Below are 19,319 nucleotides of genomic sequence, written 5' to 3' on the forward strand. Positions count from 1 at the left end.
CTTTAATGTGTTAACTTCATTCCAATCCTGTGGGGTGTAGGTATAGTTATTTTCTTCAGGTTCTTGTTCTTGACCCTCAGATGAAGTGACCAAGCAGGGAGTGGATAAGAGGCTTTCCTAAGATCCCAAAGATAGTAAGTGGCAGAGCTGGAATCTGAACCCAGACATTTTGGACTTGCCCTATTCTCTGTATATGAACTGGCAACCCATTTCTCCAAATGACATTATGTAAAGGCCAGTAGTAAAACAGCTTTTATTTAAAAAGAAGAAAGTCTAGCTGGTTGTGGCCCCTTATGGTCCCCTTAGCCCCAGGTGTCATAGGTGTCTCCTGAGAAGCCATGGGGCTCCATGGAGCACTCTTGAAAACTGCTAGACTAGCTGACTTTTAGAGCTGATTCTGACTTTAAAATTTTGTTTTTTTTTTAATTACAGCATAAGCTATTTTTCAAGTTCTTATTTTATTTTTAGGTTGATGCTCGAAGTGACCGAACTGGGGAGGTTATCTTTAAAGACAACTTTTCTTCTGCAATTGCTGGTGTGCTGGAGGGAGATTACCTGATGGATGGCCACACACAGCTCATCTGCTGCGCAGTGGACGGTGAAAGTAAATTGGGATGGGAAAAATCCTTGAAAAATCAGATTTTCAATTTGATTGGGTCAGTATACCAGGAAATTTCACTATAAAGTGTTTGTATGGATATCCTCGCATCCTAATAAAGTCACCTTGTTGGGGGGGATGAGAACTTAGGTTTTTGGTTTTTAAGAACAGACAGTTGATGATTTAAAAGTAGGGCTGGCTATGCCGGGGTATTCTTCCATGTGGTGAGGGTTTTTTTCCTGTTGCACAGTCCGGGGCTACCTGCCAGGCACAGCGGAGATGAGAGGGAACCTCATGGACACCAGCGTAGAGCAGGACCTGATCCGAGAGCTGAGTCAGAAAAAACAGAATCTGTTGCTGGAACTCCGCAACTATGAGGAAAACGCCAAGGTAGGTCCTCATGGAAATGGAAATTTTCCTTAGGGGAAGTGGGAGTCTGGAGAGGTGGGAATGGCAAATGTGAAGGAAGACTGAGTGTCAGCCCCTCCTGCCCACTGGCGGAAGCACGGATTGCTTTGGCCTTTTTGCCAGGGTCAGAGGGGAGAGGGCACGTATCCTTTAATCTGGAAATCCCACTTCGATGCAGCTGAACTATAGAAATATTTGCACACGTGTTCAAAGACATTTACGGTAGCACTGTTTGTGGTAGTGAACAGTTGGAAGCAACTGAAAGGTTGATCAGTAGTAAGGAGTGTGCTGGAGGATATGAAGCAGCTCAGGAGAATGAGGCGTATGTAGTTGGACTGATATGGAAGGATATCTGTGGCCTTACTGAGTGAAAAATGCAAGAACAATATGTATAGAGTATCTCTTACCTTTTTCATAAACAAATAACAAAAGTTGACAACCACAAAACCTGTGTGTGTGTAGGTAGCAAGCTGGCTGGAGGATGAGCTGGGAGGTGGGACTTTAATTTGTCTTGTCATGGGAAATTGTATTTGAATTTATTATTAAGTGAATTAATTTTGCTAGTTTAAAAGAACAACCCCAGGGGTGCCTGGGTGGCTCAGTCGTTAAGCGTCTGCCTTCGGCTCAGGTCATGATCCCAGGGTCCTGGGACCGAGCCCCGCGTCGGGCTCCCTGCTCAGCGGGAGGCCTGCTTCTCCCTCTCCCACTCCCCCTGCTTGTGTTCCCTCTCTCGTTGTCTTTCTCTGTCAAATAAATAAATAAAATCTTAAAAAAATAAAAAAAATAAAAAACAACCCCCAAACTATAAAAGGCATGGTGGGGTACGGTGAGCCTGAACCACAGAAAGGGACAGGGAATTTTTCCCTTGGGAAGAGGCTGGGTAGAGAAAGGGAGTGATAATGAGGTGAGCCCTCTGAATTCTAAAGAATCAGATTAATATCAGATGGTTGGGAGTCAATCTTTTGAAGCCGAATAACCATATTATTTAAAATTGACATGAGTTCACTGCTTTGGTGACTGAGTTGGAATTGGGGCATGTTTCACAGGCTGAACTGAGCAGTCCACAGAGTGAGGCTGATGGACCTCGGGGTATCATCCCAGCCAATACCAAGCTGCACACCGCCCTCTCGGTCAATCTGGGGCATGAGACCCAGGCTGCTCATGCGGAATTGTGTATTTCCACCTCTAACGGTAAGAAATTATTTATAGCTGGTGTCCGTGGATACCTTTGCCATCTTGGAGTGGTTCTTGAACTGCTGTTTTCTTTCTTCTCTGTAGACACCATCATCCGAGCTGTATTGATTTTTGCCGAGGGAATTTTTCTAGGTGAAAGCCACGTGGTACATCCCAGCATTCACAACCTTTCCAGCTCCATCCGCATCCCAATTACACCTCCCAAAGATGTCCCTGTGGATCTGCACTTGAAAACCTTCGTGGGTTACAGAAGCAGGTGACTCTTTGCAATCACAGTTCATTTCTAGCCAGCACTTAGAGGAGGGCAAATGGGTACATTTTCTGTTGTGCCATGGATTTTGGGGGGGCCAGAGGAGCCATTTGATGGTTCTACCCACCCAGGCAAGATTTCCCATGACCTTTCCTTCCCTAATTTGAAATCTTTCAAAAATAAAAAAGGGCATTTTATACCCTTGGTGCATGTCTGTGTGTATGTATAAGACTCATGTTCTCGCTAATCCCAAACCCCATTACTGTAGTAGTACTTAACTCTCAAGGTTTTTGGGTTTTTCTCCTTCAGCGAAACCCGTAAATAACTCGATGGCCCAGTAGTGACTTCATAGTTATTTTCTGGGCCTTGCATTTTGAAATAATATTCCACGCAACCCATTTCTCTTCTTGTGCTCCGTTGGTTGACCATAGCACCCAGTTTCATGTGTTTGAACTGACAAGACAGCTTCCCCGCTTCTCCATGTATGCGCTGACCAGCCCTGACCCTGCCAGAGAGCCACTCAGCTATGTCAACTTTGTCATTGCAGAACGGGCACAGAGGGTGAGTGTCAGGCTTTTCTCTCTCAATGTTTTTGCACTTTAGAACCCTTTGGACGTTCTTTCATAGGAGGGGGAGATGACGTGAATGAGTTATTTGGTAGCAGTAATTATGACATGAAGGAGGTAGGTAGTTTGGCGCTGGCTTATAACCTGTGATGAAAACACTGCTAGAATACCTCCTCTCACTTTGAAAAAACACATACCTTATTTACTTGAGCAATCCTTCGTTACAGGTAAATTCTCACCAGCTTCGAATTCCTCTCTTTCTTTTGTCATGGTCTTGGTGTGCTTGTCCTGACGCAGTGTTCTAGGAGGAACCTGCTTCAGAATGGAAAGGGAGTGGGAATTGGAGCTGGGAACATTTTGGGTTCAGATGCTACCTTAACTAATTAAATTCTTTGTGATATTCTTAGTGCTGTCAGCTCTCACCCGTCTGGGCCTCAATGCCCTTATCTGTAAGGGAGGAGGGTTCCACCTCACAGGGGGCCCCTGCAGATTACAAACTTGGTGTGACAGTACCTTATACAGGGTAAGAGACTAATACTAGTGGCCTTTAACCTTGGCTGGACTTGAGAAATCTCAGGGAGGTTTGTAGTCACGTAGATTCTAATGTAGATTCTTACGTGGACCTTGTGCTGCTATCCGTGTAAGTACTGCTATTGTTACGAATATTAAAACTTACTTTTTACTTATTGTGTGGGTGTATCTCTGTGTCTATCTCTCATGCGTTTGCATGCATACTTCATTTTAAATTTTGTTTAAAGGTTGGAATGGAATAGTTTGTCCAGGATATAGCCACAGAAGAGCTACTGTATAAACAGACTTAGCATCATACCCAAAGCGTTCCTACATTCCATATAAGATTATGTCTACACTGAAAATGCTCTAAAGTCATGCATGCTGTGGGGCCAGACATTATGAATGTTACTTAAGATCATGTATGCGGTGGGAAAAAGGAGTGTGATTAGTGTGTTCTTGGTGGAAGGGGGTGTGAAGTATAATTCTTTTTTTTTTTTTTAATCAAGCAATAAATCTAGAAAGAAGGGTAATTCTTAAGAATGACTGTCCTTTAAAAATGGAAGTTCATTTCATCCTATTAATTTTTAAGGTTGTTATATGGCTCAACCAGAACTTCCTGTTACCAGAAGACACTAACATTCAAAATGCTCCATTTCAAGTGTGTTTCACTTCCTTACGGAACGGTGGCCAGCTGTATATAAAGATAAAGCTTAGTGGAGAGGTAACGTTTACTGTCACGGGCATAGATTTCTCATGGACTGTTGACCATTCAGTGCAAGGTAAGGTGGGTGGCACCAGTCTCAAGGTTGTAAAACCATGTGTTTCAATGTAGTCTGTTACTGTTAATTGTTTTAGACACTGGGGTGTATTCTAGAATGGTGGTGTTCTGTCTTCCTCCATCCTTCCTTTCAGCCCTTCCTTGTCTAAGTTGGGAAGAGATGGGAATACAGAGGTGAACAAAAACATTTTCAATGTTTGAATGATTTTGTTGTTCAGTTTACAAGGCCAGACGATTGATCTTTTAGCTGGCTGCTAGAAGTGTGACTCACCTGGTTTGTAATTTCCTCCAGGGCTAACCCCTGTCTTATTTACCGCAACATTTAGGTTCAGTAAATATGTTGAATATGGGGAAATTCTGATACTGTTTCAGCTGGGTTTGTCTTTAGCATTGAGGATGCTAAGCTCGTCTCTTTTTTTTCCCCTGGATAGATCACTGTAAATACTGATGATATTGATTTGGCTGGTGATATCATCCAGTCGATGGCATCATTTTTTGCTGTTGAAGACCTTCAAGTAGAAGCAGATTTCCCTGTCTACTTTGAGGAATTACGAAAGGTGCTAGTTAAGGTGAGGTCACCCACTGGATGCATTTGTGAGAACGTGGTAGTGTCATAATATTTGAAATGTTTTTCTTAGGAGATGAATGATACCCCAAACGTGTGTATGTTATAATGATAGTCACGTTTTAAAGAATTTTTGAGACTTGTTAAACTTCAACTAGTTTTATTTTATTTTTTTAATTGTTATTTATTTATTTATTTATTTAAAGATTATTTATTTATTTATTTGACAGAGAGACAGTGAGAGCAGGAACACAAGCAGGGGGAGTGGGAGAGGGAGAAGCAGGCCTCCCGCCGATCAGGGAGCCTGATGCGGGGCTCAATTCCAGGACCCTGGGAACATGACCTGAGCTGAAGGCAGACGCTTAACGACTGAGCCACCCAGGCGCCCCCTTTAACTAGTTGTAGAGGGCTCACTAGTTAGAGGATTTCTTTTATAAAAGTGAGCGGTTTAGCTGTAGACCACCCTGCTTTATTTGGTTTAGGGGAATACTTTTTAAAAATATGTCATGTTAACCTTTTCCTTTGCTAGCCCCTTCACTTATCTGTTGTAGTTACGTTGCTGTGTTGGTTCAGTGCTTTCCAACAACCCAAATTCAAAAGAAAAAAGAAAAGGATTGTGACTGGCCCTAAATCATAACCATATTCGTACCCCAGATCTCTAAAATATTATGTATGTTGCTAGGGTTCCCAGTGGTAAGATATGGAAAGATCCAGATGGAATGTCATCGTGCATGTTGGAGGCAGCGTAGACTAATTATTTCATTGATGAGAAAGTGAAACAGTGGGGGACAGTTGAGATGGTACAGGTAAATAGGGGAAAGAGAAGGGCCTCAGTGTATGGTAGAGAGTGTCTTCTCAATCTGACTAGTTTTAAACAAGTCTGTGAGGTCTTTTTAATTCCTGAGTGTTCATGGTCTTCAGGTGGATGAATATCATTCAGTGCATCAGAAGCTCAGTGCTGAGATGGCTGATAATTCTAACCTGATCCGAAGTTTGCTGGTCCGAGCTGAAGATGCTCGTCTGATGAGGAACATGTGAGTATTTACCAGGCTAGGACAGGTGCAAGGTTAAAAATATCAGTAATATGGAATAGTAACTCTCAAATGCTACCGGTGGGAGTGTAAATTGGTACAGTGACTTTGGAGAATAAATTGGCATTGTTAGTGAAGTTGGAAATGGGCATTCTCTATGACCCAGTAACTCTACTCCTGGTTTATAACCTAGAGAAACTTGTGTTGACATATAAACCAGGGTATTTGTACAAGAATGTTCGTAAGTATCCCAAAGTGGAAACAGACTAAACTGGCATCAACAATATAATGGCTGAACTATGGTATAATTGCCCAGTGGGCTATGACATGCAATGAGAATGCATCTGTCTCGATGACATGTGACAACATGGACAAATCTTAGAGGCATAATGGAGATTGAAAGGAGTAAGACTCGAGAGAATGTGTACAAAATGCTTCCTTTTATATAGCTGGGAAACACAACACTAGAGTATATCATTTGGGAAGCATACCAAGATGAAGAATCTCTAAGGAAATGCAGGGAAGAGATTATCATCTAAGACAGTATTCTGTCTTAGGGCAGGAGGGACTGTGTTCAGAAAGAGCCTGTCGGGGGCGCCTGGGTGGCTCAGTTGGTTAAGCGACTGCCTTCGGCTCAGGTCATGATCCTGGAGTCCCGGGATCGAGTCCCACATCGGGCTCCCTGCTCGCCGGGGAGTCTGCTTCTCCCTCTGACCCTCCTCCCTCTGATGCTCTCTGTCTCTCATTCTCTCTGTCTCAAATAAATAAAAAAATCTTTAAAAAAAGAAAGAGCCTGTCGGGGAGCTTCAGGGATGTGGCAGTGTCCCATTTCTGGGCCTGGTGTACAAACATTCGTTCTGTGAACTTTTCCGAATGTGTATTACATTTTACAGTAAAACCGTTAAAGATGTGCAGATGTAGCTTCTTGCAGAATTTATCTTGGCATTCAGAGTGACTGAGGTGGAGATAGTAAAATCAGTAACCAGTGATAGATGAAGTTTCTGTGCCTACATTACAGGCAAGAGTGTGCCCGGGGTGGCAGCTTGTCTTTTTCCTGAAAGGCTTGAGTTATTAGCATATATTAAAATGGTGTTGCTCAGAAGTAAGTGATTTTTGAAATAATCATATTGTTGAAAATTTCAAACACATACAAAAGCAGATTAAGTAATACAGTGATTTCCTATATACTTGCCACCTGGCTTCAGTAGTCATCACCTACTGGCCCCTCTGGTCTTTTTGCTGCGCTCACCTTCTTCCTCTCCCAGGCACTGGGCTAAATTTGGAAGCAAATTCTAGACATATATCCTTTCAGCCAAAAATATTCTAGATAGTGAGCCTTTAAAAAAAACAATAACCACATTATCACACTTAGGAAAAGAATTTTTTTTTTTTTTTTTTAAAGATTTTATTTATTTATTTGACAGCGAGAGAGGGAACACAAATGGAGGGGGCGGGAGAGGGAGAAGCAGACTCCCTGTTGAGCAGGGATCCCCATGCGGAACTCAATCCCAGGACCCTGGGATCATGACCTGAGCCGAAGGCAGATGCTTAACCAACTGAGCTACCCAGGCGTCCCAAGGCATGAATACTTCTTAAGCGGTGCTTTGTACTTCCATGAGGGAGCGTATAATGCCTGGTTGTGTCTTTCTTTTCTATTATCAGTCATTGATGACCGTTGCCTAGATCTATTATTTCTTTTGGAGTTTGCAAAAACAGTGATATTCTGTTACTTTCTCTTCATTTTTTTTTTTTTTTTTTTTTTAAAGATTTTTTATTTATTTATTTGAGACAGAGAGAATGAGAGACAGAGAGCATGAGAGGGAGGAGGGTCAGAGGGAGAAGCAGACTCCCTGCCGAGCAGGGAGCCCGATGCGGGACTCGATCCCGGGACTCCAGGATCATGACCTGAGCCGAAGGCAGTCGCTTAACCAACTGAGCCACCCAGGCGCCCTTTCTCTTCATTTTTTAGCTAAAATACTTCTATAAAGCATAACCCTTATGGATTAATGACCATTTGGTTCCCTGAGGTATTGTTTGTAAGGAAAGACAGATTATTTATCAGCTTTAAAATAATGAGTAGGGGGTGCCTGGGTGGCCCAGTCAGTTGAACATCCAACTCTTGATCTGAGTTCAGGGGTTTTTTTTCTTTAAGATTTTATTTATTTATTTGAGAGAAAGAGAGGGAGAGAGAGACAGAGCGTGCGCACGTGAGTGGGGGGAGGGACAGAAGGAGAGGGAGAAGCAGGCTTCCCGCTGAGCAGGGAGCCCAACGTGGGGCTCGATCACAGGACCCTGGGTTAGTGACCTTAGCTGAAGGCAGACACTTAACCGGTTGAGCCACCCAGGCGTCCCTGAACTCAGGTTTTGATCTCAGGGTTCAAGCCCCACGTTGGGCTCTGTGCTGAGCATGGAGCCTACTTAAATAAAAGAAATATGTATTAATAATAATAAAATAATGAGTTGGTTCTCTAGCATCCTCCATGTTGACCAGTGAGATTTTTAATTCCTTATAAACTCGTATTTTAACATATTTAATGTACTTCAATCCATTTTTGTTACTCTGTATGATGGCTAAATTGTGCTGACTTTGGCCAGTGGAAACCTTTTCAGGTTGGCTACAGCTACCTTTGGACATAGCCAATATTTCTGTTAGGTCCTTGTTTTCTTGTACAGGATGTTTTAGGCTTATCTGGTACATCCGTTCTGAATCAGGAATCAGCCATTTCTCTAAGGAGCCTTGGTTCTTTTTAGTGGGAAATGGTATTTAGAGATGATAGTTTGCACATTAGAGGTGCTCATTGCCACTAGGTTGGTTACTGTTTCTAGGACTTTTCAATGGATAGAGCCGGGAAATGTATGTATATTTTTAATGAGAGACATATCGTGAGTTCATACTATTTCCATTTCAAATTTATGAATGTAGGCTCTTAGCTTTGATTTTAAAGCTGTATCTCTTCTTTCTTACATTGGAACTCATGGCTCTAACCAGTATCCACATGAGTACTTGCTAGAATAATACCAATATTACCATCAACAGTATGACTGCTGAAAACAGTAAAAACTTTTTTTCTAGTTTTTTTGTGTCTTTAGAGTATATTCCAGTGGGGATTTTTCGTCAAATTATTGTATTTGAAATAATTCCCCTCTTTTAGTTTTGCCACAAATTTGATATATACTTAGCTTCAATTGGTTCATTTTGCCTTTGGTCTTGTGGGAACTGACATTTTTTCCTTTTTGATTTAATTTTATTACAAATGTATTAAAACCCTTATGTGGTTCCAAAGTCATTGCTATAAAACAATGTACAGAAAAGTCTAACTTCTAATTCCTGTTACCTTCATCCTGTTCCCTCCCTCTCACTATACATAACCAATCAAAATTTGAATACACACACACACACACACGTATATACACATTCGCGTCTCCTCCCTCACTAGGTAAATCATCGCACGTTACTCTTCTTCGCCTGTTTTTTTTTTTTTTTAACATTCTTAGTTTATTGATCCTCTCATGAAAAATCTGCACAACCAGATAAAGCCACTGCAGCATCTTTACTCCTTCTGTTGTCCAATCTCCAGCTCACTTTTTGCCAGCACCAACATTGGCTTTTGCAGTCCCCCTGACTTTCTTCATTCTGTTCTTGCGTTCCTTTCGCTGTTTTCTTGATGTCTTTTTCTTCTCATACAGGCCATGTCTTGCAAGTCTGTGTTTGGGTTCATTTTTCTTTGCATAATCCAAGGAATCATATATCATGCCAAAGCCGGTTGTCTTGCCACCACCAAAATGGGTTCTGAATCCAAACACAAATATGACATCTGGTGTGGTCTTGTACATTTTGGCTAGTTTTTCCCGAATATCTGTCTTAGGTACTGTTGTCTTTCCGGGGTGAAGAACATCAATGACCATCTGTTTCCGCTGAAGTAGTCGGTTAGTCATGAACTTCCTGGTCCGGATAGTTACTGTGTCGTTCATGATGATCCCGCCTGGCTTTTTTACACTTAAAAATATTCTTTTTTTTTTAAAAGATTTTATTTATTTATTCATAAGAGACAGAGATAGAGAAGCAGAGGGAGAAGCAGGCTCCCTGCTGAGCAGGGAGCCCAATGCGGGACTCGATCCCAGGACCCCGGGACCATGACCTGAGCCGAAGGCAGACGCTTAACCATCTGAGCCACCCAGGTGCCCCCTACACTTATTTTTTTTTTTTTTTTAAGATTTTATTTATTTATTTGACAGAGAAAGACACAGCGAGAGAGGGAACACAAACGGGGAGTGGGAGAGGGAGAAGCAGACTCCCTGCCGAGCAGGGAGCCCGATGCGGGACTCGATCCAGGGACTCCAGGATCATGACCTGAGCCGAAGGCAGTCGCTTAACCAACTGAGCCACCCAGGCGCCCTGCCCCCTACACTTAAAAATATTGCAATCACTTCACAGTCATGTACAGAGATACTTTTTGTTGTTTTTACAGCTGTATAGCACCCATTCTCTGGATGCTTATTCAGCCAGTTCCCTCCATTTGGATTGCTCTTTTGCTCTTATAGATAATGCTGCAGCCCATAGCTTTGTTACGTAATTTTTTTCATCTTTTTGCTGAGGTATCTTTGGGAAAAAGTCCTGAAATGGAATTGCCAGAGTAAATGGTAACTTGCATACAGAATTTTGCGAGATACTGCCAAATTCTCCTCCATAGGTGTGGTATCATTTTGCATTCTCATCAGTGATATCTGAGAGTGCGTTTCTCTTCAGCCTTGCAATGGAGTATGTTGGCACACTCTCAGATATTTACCAACTCAGTGGGTAGGAAGTGGTCTCACTGTGGTTTTCATTTTGTTTTATTGTGAGCAGTGTTGAGCATCTTTTCATTGTTTTAAGGGCCATTTGTATTTCTTTTTGTGTGTGAACTATTTAATTATTTTGAGTGTTTATATATTGGTAGATTAACTGTTTGTGATATGAGATGCATAGTTTTTTGTTATTTGTATCTGTCCTTTGATTTTTTTAAAATTTATTTTTGCTTTTGCCATGTAGCAGCTTTTTAAAGTTTTCACGTAGTCAAATTGATCATTAATTAAACTTCTACCCCGAGGTTATAGAATAATTCACCTGTTTCTTTTTCTTTTAGTATTTGTATGTTTTCCTCTTCTACGTTTAAGTCTTTGTTCCAGTTGGAGTTTATCCCAGTGTTTGGCATAACAGTGGTAAAATCAGTTTTCTCTTTTTCTGTGCTGTTTTAATACTATTACTTTAAAGGCAGTTTTTTCTCACTGATTTGAGATGCTTGCCTTTATCACGTATCATATTTCCACATGCACTTGGGTCTATTTCTGGATTCCCTATCCTGTTCTATTGGTCTTGTCTCTTCAATTGACACTACTGTTTTTTTATTTATAGGTGCTTTGTATGTTTTCTGGTATGGCTAGGTGCCCCTCCTCCCAGCCCCTGTTGTTTTCCTTTTGATGGTCTTCTTGCCTACTGCGCTTGTCTTTTCCAGTGAACTTTATCATTTTTTTTTAGCTCCAGAAAAAAAAAAATACGTGTTTTTCTTGGGATCACGTTACATTTATGAACTTGATCTGACATTGTTACAAGGATGTTCAGCCTTCTCAGAACATGGTATGTCTTGACATGTGTTCCAGTCATGTTTTAGGTCCTTCACGTAGGTATTAGCTATTTCTTGTTAAGTTTATGCCCAACTGTTTTATTTTTGCAGTTGTAAATAGGATCTTTCTTCCACATTACATCTTCTGGTTTTTTTGTTTGAATATATGAGCACTGCTAAGTTTTGTATATTGATTTTATAATCTACTACTTTACTAAATTATGTTAGAGTTTAATTTTTCCAGATGTGAATTTGTATCCTTTGTAAATTGAGACTGTTTTGCCTCTTACTTTGCAATTCATTTTCTTCTGTTGTTGTCTTTGAGGTATATGAGGTTTTTGCTTTTTTTGGCCAACTTTATCTCCAGGGCACCTTTTCTACTCTCTCTCTTTTTTTTTTTTCTTTTTCAGTCAGAGAGCTGTTGTTTAGGCATTTGATTGCTAAACTGGAGGAAAGTGACCACCAACCTCTAAATCCCTTTTTTTCCTGAATTATTTATATTTCATTTAGAGATTCATATGTATATTTTTATTTTTTAAAGCCAACTTAGTTGATATATAACTTATTATACACAAGCAGAAAATTCACCCTTTTAAGGTTTACAGTTCGTAAATTTTAGAAACATATAAAACCATGTTGCTACTGCCACAGTTAAGATGTAGACTATTTCCATCACCCTTGTGCCTCTCTGCATCAGTACCCCCAAACCCCTCACCTCTGGTCCTTGGCACCCACTGATCCAATTTCTCTCCCTGCAGTTTTGCCTTTTCCAAAATGTCATACACATGGAATCATATAGTATATGCCTTTTGAGCCTGGCTTCTTCCACTTACCCTCATGCCTTTGAGATTCATCCATGTTGTTGCCTGTGTCAGTAATTTGTTACTTTTTATTGCTGGCTACAGTACTGTTCCACCGAATGGACATACCATACTTACTATACTTTCTTTATCCACTCATTGATTGAATTGGGTTGTTTCCAAACTCCCGTGATTGTGAACAAAGCTGCTATAGACATTTGCGTAGTTTTTTTGCAGACACGTTTTCACTTATTTTGGGTAAATACTTGTAATGGGATTTGTGGGTTTCATAGTAAGTGCATATTTAACTTGAAAGAAACTGTGCAGTCATTTTACAAAGTAGCTGTACCATTCTGCCTTCCCATCCGTGGGGCAGGAGCATTCCAGTTGCTCTACATCCTTGTCAGCATTTGTCTTTATCAGTTTATTTTATTTTAGTCATTTTCATCGTTGTGTAATAATGTCTCAGTGTGGTTTTAAATTTAAGGCTTGTTTCTTAAAACCTTGATAAAATCAGAAGCTGAATTTATTAGTTGTCTAAAAACATTAAGAATAAGGTCACTTTTGAATGGATAAAGATGTGGTCCATATATACAATGGAATATTACTCAGCCATCAGAAAGGATGAATACCCAATTTTTATATCAACATGGATGGGATTGGAGGAGATTATGCTAAGTGAAATAAGTCAAGCAGAGAAAGTCAATTATCATATGGTTTCACTTGTTTGTGGAACATAAGGAATAGCATGGAGGACATTGGGAGAAGGAAGGGAAGAATGAAGGGGGGAAATCGGAGGGAGAGATGAACCATGAGAGACTATGGACTCTGAGAAACAAACAGGGTTTTAGAGGGGAGGGGGGAGGGGGGATTGGTTAGCCCGGTGATGGGTATTAAGGAGGGCACGTACTGCATGGAGCACTGGGTGTTATACGAAAACAATGGATCGTGGATCACCACATCAAAAGCCAATGATGTATTGTATGGTGACTAACATAACATAATAAAATTCAAAAAAAAAGAATAAGGTCATTTTTGCCCAATGAATATTAATCAGAAACTGTGAAGCTAGCTTCTTGCCTTGCCTGCCTTTCCTTACTCCCCAGCACAGTGGGCACTTAATAATTCTCGGTTCCATGGACCAATTAACCAAGAAAGGCCACTTGTCTTCCATTTATCTGGAAGAAATGGGATATTTTTTCTTTTTTTTTTTTTTAAAGATTTTATTTATTTATTTGAGAGAGAGAGAATGAGAGACAGAGAGCACGAGAGGGAAGAGGGTCAGAGGGAGAAGCAGACCCCCTGCTGAGCAGGGAGCCCGATGCGGGACTCGATCCCAGGACTCCAGGATCATGACCTGAGCCGAAGGCAGTCGCTTAACCAACTGAGCCACCCAGGCGCCCGAAATGGGATATTCTGATAGGAACTTCTCAATGTTTCAAAGCAAACATTTCAAAGTTAAAAATTTTGGTGTTGTCTTTCTGTAAGAAATTTGCAGGTGTTTTCATCTCAGCCTGCCATATTGAGGTACAATGATGGTAATACACTTCTGTTGAATTACACAGGAAAACCATGAAGAACCGCTACATGGAACTGTATGACCTCAATAAGGACTTGCTAAATGGATACAAAATTCGCTGTAACAACCACACGGAGCTCCTGGGGAACCTCAAAGCAGTAAATCAGGCCATTCAAAGAGCTGGTCGTCTGCGGGGTAAGTCTCTTTTTGTAGCATTATAAGTAGTCTGTAATTTGGGGGTGAGAACCCTTAGAGCTAGTGGTAGCTTCTAGAATTCATACTGGGCTGACAGCAGCATACCTTTGATACCCAGCTTGGTCGCAGTTTGGCTTTAGTCAATCTGCAGACTTCAGAGGGAAAGAAAACTTTCAGCCCTTTTTCTTAGATCTTGCTGCACCTTCCAAGGAAAACCTAATGACATATACCCAAGGGGAAAGTCTTAAATATACCTATTTTTTCAAAAGGGAGACTAAAAATTAATGAGCTAAGTGTCCAACTTAAAATACAGAAAAAGAGGAATAGAATAAATCAAAGGAAGCAGAAATATCGCCAGAGATTTATACCTGAAATCTGTTGTTTGGGTCAATGCTTTGACCTCCTTTTAGAAAAATAATCTTTGCTTGGGCACCTGGCTCAGTACGAAGACCATGCAACTCTTGATCTCGGGGTCATGAGTTTGAGCCCCATGTTGGGTTTAGAGATTACTTAAAATCTTTAGGGAAAAAAAATAATCTTTGTTAGGTGGATCTGTGCTTTGATCCTCTTCTATAAAACTGAATTCATTTCTAGGTTTGAGATGGTCCCTAGATTTGGTTTGTGATAAATTTCCTCACAGAGTTACCTTTTTTGGAGAGTGGTAAGATAAATTAAATTTGCCCACCATATATCTTTTCTCTACTCTAGTTTTATGCTGTTTTAAAGCTGGCCTCTGATTTATAATTTTACTTTTAATCATCTTTCGGATTGTACTGATTTGATGTTTCATCCCACACAGTTGGAAAACCAAAGAACCAGGTGATCACTGCTTGTCGGGATGCGATTCGAAGCAACAACATCAACACGCTGTTCAGAATCATGCGGGTGGGAACAGCTTCTTCTTAGGAAAGGAAAAAATAGGTAATGAAATCCCTAAAAAGCGTTCTTCCCTAAAAATCGAGGCTAGTTTGCCTGAACCACATCCTGGTGAAGCCAGGTGCTAAGAATGGCGGTAGCCTTGGTGAATGGTACAAATGCAGACAACCATCGCATCCCTTTCTGTGTTTAGAATCAGTTGCCCTGTTAGCGAGTAATACCAGGTTTCTGTAGAGGAGGGGAATACTTTTAAAATGCTAGGGCTTCAAAGTCCAGGTTTTTTTTGTATGTATGTAAAATTGGTATATAGATGTATAGATACATCTTCTTCCTTGAAATTGTAATTGAATTTGTAATTAAAAAGTTTTTCATTAAAACTTAGGAATTGCACTTTGTGTTAACTGTAGTCACCACCGTCTTAGACTTGCAGAAACCATTTGCATGCTGTGGAGGAAAACACAAGCATGGGTACTGGGTTTGTGTGCCCTTTATCACTGACGTGGGTATAAGCAACACGTCTGCACTTAAGGGAGAGTCAGTTGAAGGTGATCTGTTAATTGGGGGTAATGTTAGCTACTGAAACTAATAGACCTCACAGTTCATAATGACCCATTTATTTCTCATTTATGTCAGGATGTCTCTATAGTTATTCAGGAACCCCGCTTCCTGTGATCATGCAGCCATGTCATCCTCTAGGGCAGCCTTTCTTGGAGTTCTCTAGAGAAAGGAGTTTCAGGAAATGGATTCGGGTGACTGTTTTCACGTTCACTGCATACGATGAAGGCCTGATGGTGCCAGGAACCCGATGTGAGAAGGCCTTGCCGTGATTTAAGTCCAAGTCAGTAGGACAGGGAAAGCTTTTCTCAAAGCTGTGATCTGGAAATAGCACCTTATCATTCCTACTTGTGTTCTGTCAGCTAACATGGCCACACCTCACTGCAGTTTGTTTAACATTTTCAACCTATAAGCTCAAAAGACACCCACATAGGGGCGCCTGGGTGGCTCAGTTGGTTAAGCGTCTGCCTTCGGCTCAGGTCATGATCGCGGGGTCCTGGGATTGAGTCCGGATAGGGGCCTCCTTGCTCAGCGGGAAGCCTGCTTCTCCCTCTCCCTCTGCCTGCCTCTCTGTCTACTTGTTCTCTCTCTATCTCTCTGTCAAATAAAAAAATAAAACCTTAAAAAATAAGACACCCACATGCCCTGTACTATTTCTCATGATCCCTGACGTAGTAGAGCACCCACCACGTGTGCGTCAAAGATGAGGGATGAGGGAGCTGAGACGCAGGGAGGAGTTACTTGCCAGCGTCAGAGCCGCTGGCGAAACTCGAGTTCCACTCTTGACTCTTATTCCGTTTTCTTTTTTTAAAGTTAATTGATTTAAAAGATTATTTATTTGGCAGAGAGAGAGCGCGAGAGCACAAGCAGCGGGAGAAGCAGGCACCCCCGCCGAGCAGGGAGCCCGGACTCGGAACTCGATCCCAGGACCCCGAGATCACGACCTGAGCCGAAGGCAGACGCTTAACCGGCCGAGCCACCCGGGCGCCCCAGAGTCTTTCTCTGTTTTAATAACTACAGTGTAACCTGTACGTTTTGAGATTAAAATCTCTAGTTGGTGCTGGTTTTAAATTGTACGGCACTATTCGGGGCACGTGGGTGGCTCAGCCGTTAAGTGTCTGCCTTTGGCTCAGGTCATATCCTAACAGAATAATCTCATCAAAGGTCATTCAGTTATTCTTCAGCCAAAAAGCTTCCTTCTTAGACCTAAAAATACTCATAGCAAGTCTCGAAGGGGTTGACCTGCAGTAGAATGTATCTTCAAATAGTCCTGATTTATAGGTTACAAATAGATGATTTTCACATTAATTTGATCCTCTTGGTATTTATCACTGAGCTCAGAGAGGCAGAATGTTTTCTACAGGGTCTCACAGCTTGGTGAGTCTTGGTGTGGGTTTGACACCAAGTAGCCATGGCCCTTCCTGCTATTCCAACTGTTCCCAGTCATGTAAAGACTGGATGAGATGAAAATGTTCATAAAACCTTCTACCATCTCTTTTCCCCTTATAAGTCACCATGTTCAGCTTAAGGAGGAGAAAAACTATTTGGTTATCCGTTGCCTCTCTGTTTTGTTACCATATTTTTCTATCCTGATAGAATCTGAGGCCTTCTAAGAAGTCATAGCTTAAACTCTATTTTGTTGCTGCGTTTTGTTGAAGCTTTAAGTGAACACTGAGCCTTCATTGAAAAGCTGATCTTGAGGATCCTGGGATCTGGGAGAAAGCTTTGAAGTCATTTTTCGAGCATCCCTTTAAAAAAGTCTCCCGTCCCCTGCCAAATTCAGGTACTCAGTATTTTTGAAAGAGTATGGTTTTTATTATTTCCCACATGTCTTCCTATCCACATACATCAAGGCTTGGCTCAAATGCTCTCTCCTTAGGAGATCCCTCCCGTAGCTGTTCCTTAACGCTTATTACATTCTGTGTTTAGATCGATGTTAATCCTCTACTGAGAACAGGGGCTGCACCTCAATCGGCTTTCTCCTCCCAGCGGTGCTGAGCCAGTGCTCCGAGCACAGAGAAGCACCTGCTGCTCTCCATGGAATTGCCTGTCCTCAGCCAGTCCCTCAGGAGCTTCCAACATCACAGAACTAGGGACTTCACAACAATTATGCAACCCTAGAAGTGCTTTACAAGAATGAGTTCCAACATTATTTATGTTTCAAAGTTTATAATTAGCAGTTACAAATCTGCCAGTGCAGAGGCCTGTGATCACAGAACTAAATTATCTCTGCTTTCACTTTGAAACTGAAGTACAGTAAGGAACCCATTTGCAGCTTGGTGTTTTGCATTTTGCCTCTTTCCCATCTGGCCCCTGCCCACACTAGATGCTGAAGCTCCTGACTCATCTTTTTATTTGTATGGTACAGAAATCTGTTTTTCCTAAAATGATGTCACATGGACGATTCCCAAGTAGTTTTCAGAACTGTCTACATGGGCTGATTTTGCATCAGTCAGAGAAAGAAATCGTGTGTTTTTGCAGGAACATTCAGTTCATTAGGGCTGGAAAGCTGATGTCCCAAGGACCCTTCTAACGGGCTTTGCATTTTCTCCCTCAGTGTCAGTGGCATATAAGGAAGTACATACTGGTACCGAAGACGTACGACAGCCAAAGCTTCTGGCTGAAGAAATACTGGTCTAGGAGAGGTAGCCCAAGCAGTGATTTTTTTTTTTTCCTTCAGTATTCTGTGGGAAAGAAACCACCGCATTCAGTGGAGTGTAGGAGCCAGTCAATGAGCAGTAGAGAAGCCAGGTTCAAAACCAGCTTCAAAACCAGCCTCTTTCCCTTCTAGGCTTCATTTTCCACATCTTTAAAACAGGGGACAGAAGTTAGATTATTAATAGAGTTCTTCCTTAAACATTTTATTTTTCCTCCTCTTAACAGAAATGCTAATATGCTCTCAAAATAACTTTATGAAAACATTCTTAATTTCCATCATTATGAACATATAAAGGGGATTTGTTCTCCGGGGGGCGACCTTACGCAGCTGTAGGAAGCGGTGAAGCAGTCTCTGGAAGGCACATTCTCTGTCTCAGTACATTACAAAGTACCACAGTGGCTGTCGCAGGATGGTGGGATTCCAGATGGATGACCTTTCCTTCATATTTTTCCATGTTCTACTTCTTCACAATGAACATGTATTATTTATATAATCTGAAAAAATATAAAGCTGCTCTCCGGGGGGGAAAAATCTTCCTTTACTAAAAGGAATGATAAGGATTGGAGGTTCACTGTTAAGAATTAAGAGAGAAGATGCCATATATTATATAGGTGAACACCATAGCTCTTATCTGAAACAAGTATTTCAAAGATGCCCATGTTTTAATTTCTCTTTTGCCACTAAACAGTTGTTGACACTGGCTGAAGCCCTAAAGATCGAGAGGAAGAATGAAGTACTAGGAAAAACAGCTTCTCAGTCACTGATGTCTTCAGTGCAGGAAAGGGACCTGCGAGCTACAGGGTCCTCTAAGAGGAGCTGCTGTAGATGATGTAACGGACAGAAGCATCAGAGTCTGGCTTTCAGGGACTTGCTCTCCCTTCAGGCACCGAAATCCTTTCCCATAGTGTATAGAAGATTCTGCCGTGTTGACAGACCGTAAACACACTGAGATTAAGGAGAAACTAATAAGCACATTTTAACGCTTGTGTAGTTTGCTAAGGTTTAGACGGAGTGCTCCAGAACAGGACAAGCTGGGTGGCATCGTACGTGTCACCTAGAGCCACGAGTTTCTATTTTCCCAGCTTGGCATATGTGATGGTTTCACCTGCCTGGCACTTTCTCCTGGGCCCTCCACTTCCAGTTAATGCCACTGACGGGTTCATTAGAACCTTACCCCTCTCTCTCCCAATCATGAAAACACACCAGAAAGCA

General features: G+C 41.6%; 2 protein-coding genes across 3 annotated transcripts in view; one reads left to right on the forward strand and one right to left on the reverse strand.

The window, feature by feature from the left end:
- The window catches only part of BBS2 (Bardet-Biedl syndrome 2), a 32,873-nt gene extending 17,599 nt beyond the window's left edge, over window positions 1-15,274 (forward strand). For both annotated transcript variants that reach the window (XM_045891091.2, XM_064581042.1), the window contains 10 exons: window positions 469-604; window positions 849-988; window positions 2,053-2,197; window positions 2,285-2,456; window positions 2,882-3,011; window positions 4,119-4,250; window positions 4,739-4,876; window positions 5,794-5,906; window positions 13,869-14,017; window positions 14,817-15,274. In XM_045891091.2, the coding sequence (XP_045747047.1) occupies window positions 469-604; window positions 849-988; window positions 2,053-2,197; window positions 2,285-2,456; window positions 2,882-3,011; window positions 4,119-4,250; window positions 4,739-4,876; window positions 5,794-5,906; window positions 13,869-14,017; window positions 14,817-14,923 (1,362 nt within the window). In that variant the 3' untranslated portion in view covers window positions 14,924-15,274. The remainder of the gene's footprint in view (window positions 1-468; window positions 605-848; window positions 989-2,052; window positions 2,198-2,284; window positions 2,457-2,881; window positions 3,012-4,118; window positions 4,251-4,738; window positions 4,877-5,793; window positions 5,907-13,868; window positions 14,018-14,816) is intronic.
- Window positions 9,373-9,881, reverse strand: LOC123842856 (small ribosomal subunit protein eS24-like). The gene has a single exon (XM_045872039.2). It carries the CDS (start codon window positions 9,873-9,875, stop codon window positions 9,483-9,485), a length of 393 nt encoding a protein of 130 aa, XP_045727995.2. The 5' UTR covers window positions 9,876-9,881; the 3' UTR covers window positions 9,373-9,482.
- Window positions 15,275-19,319: the final 4,045 nt, after the last annotated feature.

This window comes from Mirounga angustirostris, unplaced genomic scaffold (genome assembly GCF_029215605.1).
Source record: "Mirounga angustirostris isolate CCGP_5_RB_7025 unplaced genomic scaffold, mMirAng1.0.hap1 SCAF_16, whole genome shotgun sequence".
Taxonomy (NCBI): Eukaryota; Metazoa; Chordata; class Mammalia; order Carnivora; family Phocidae; genus Mirounga; species Mirounga angustirostris.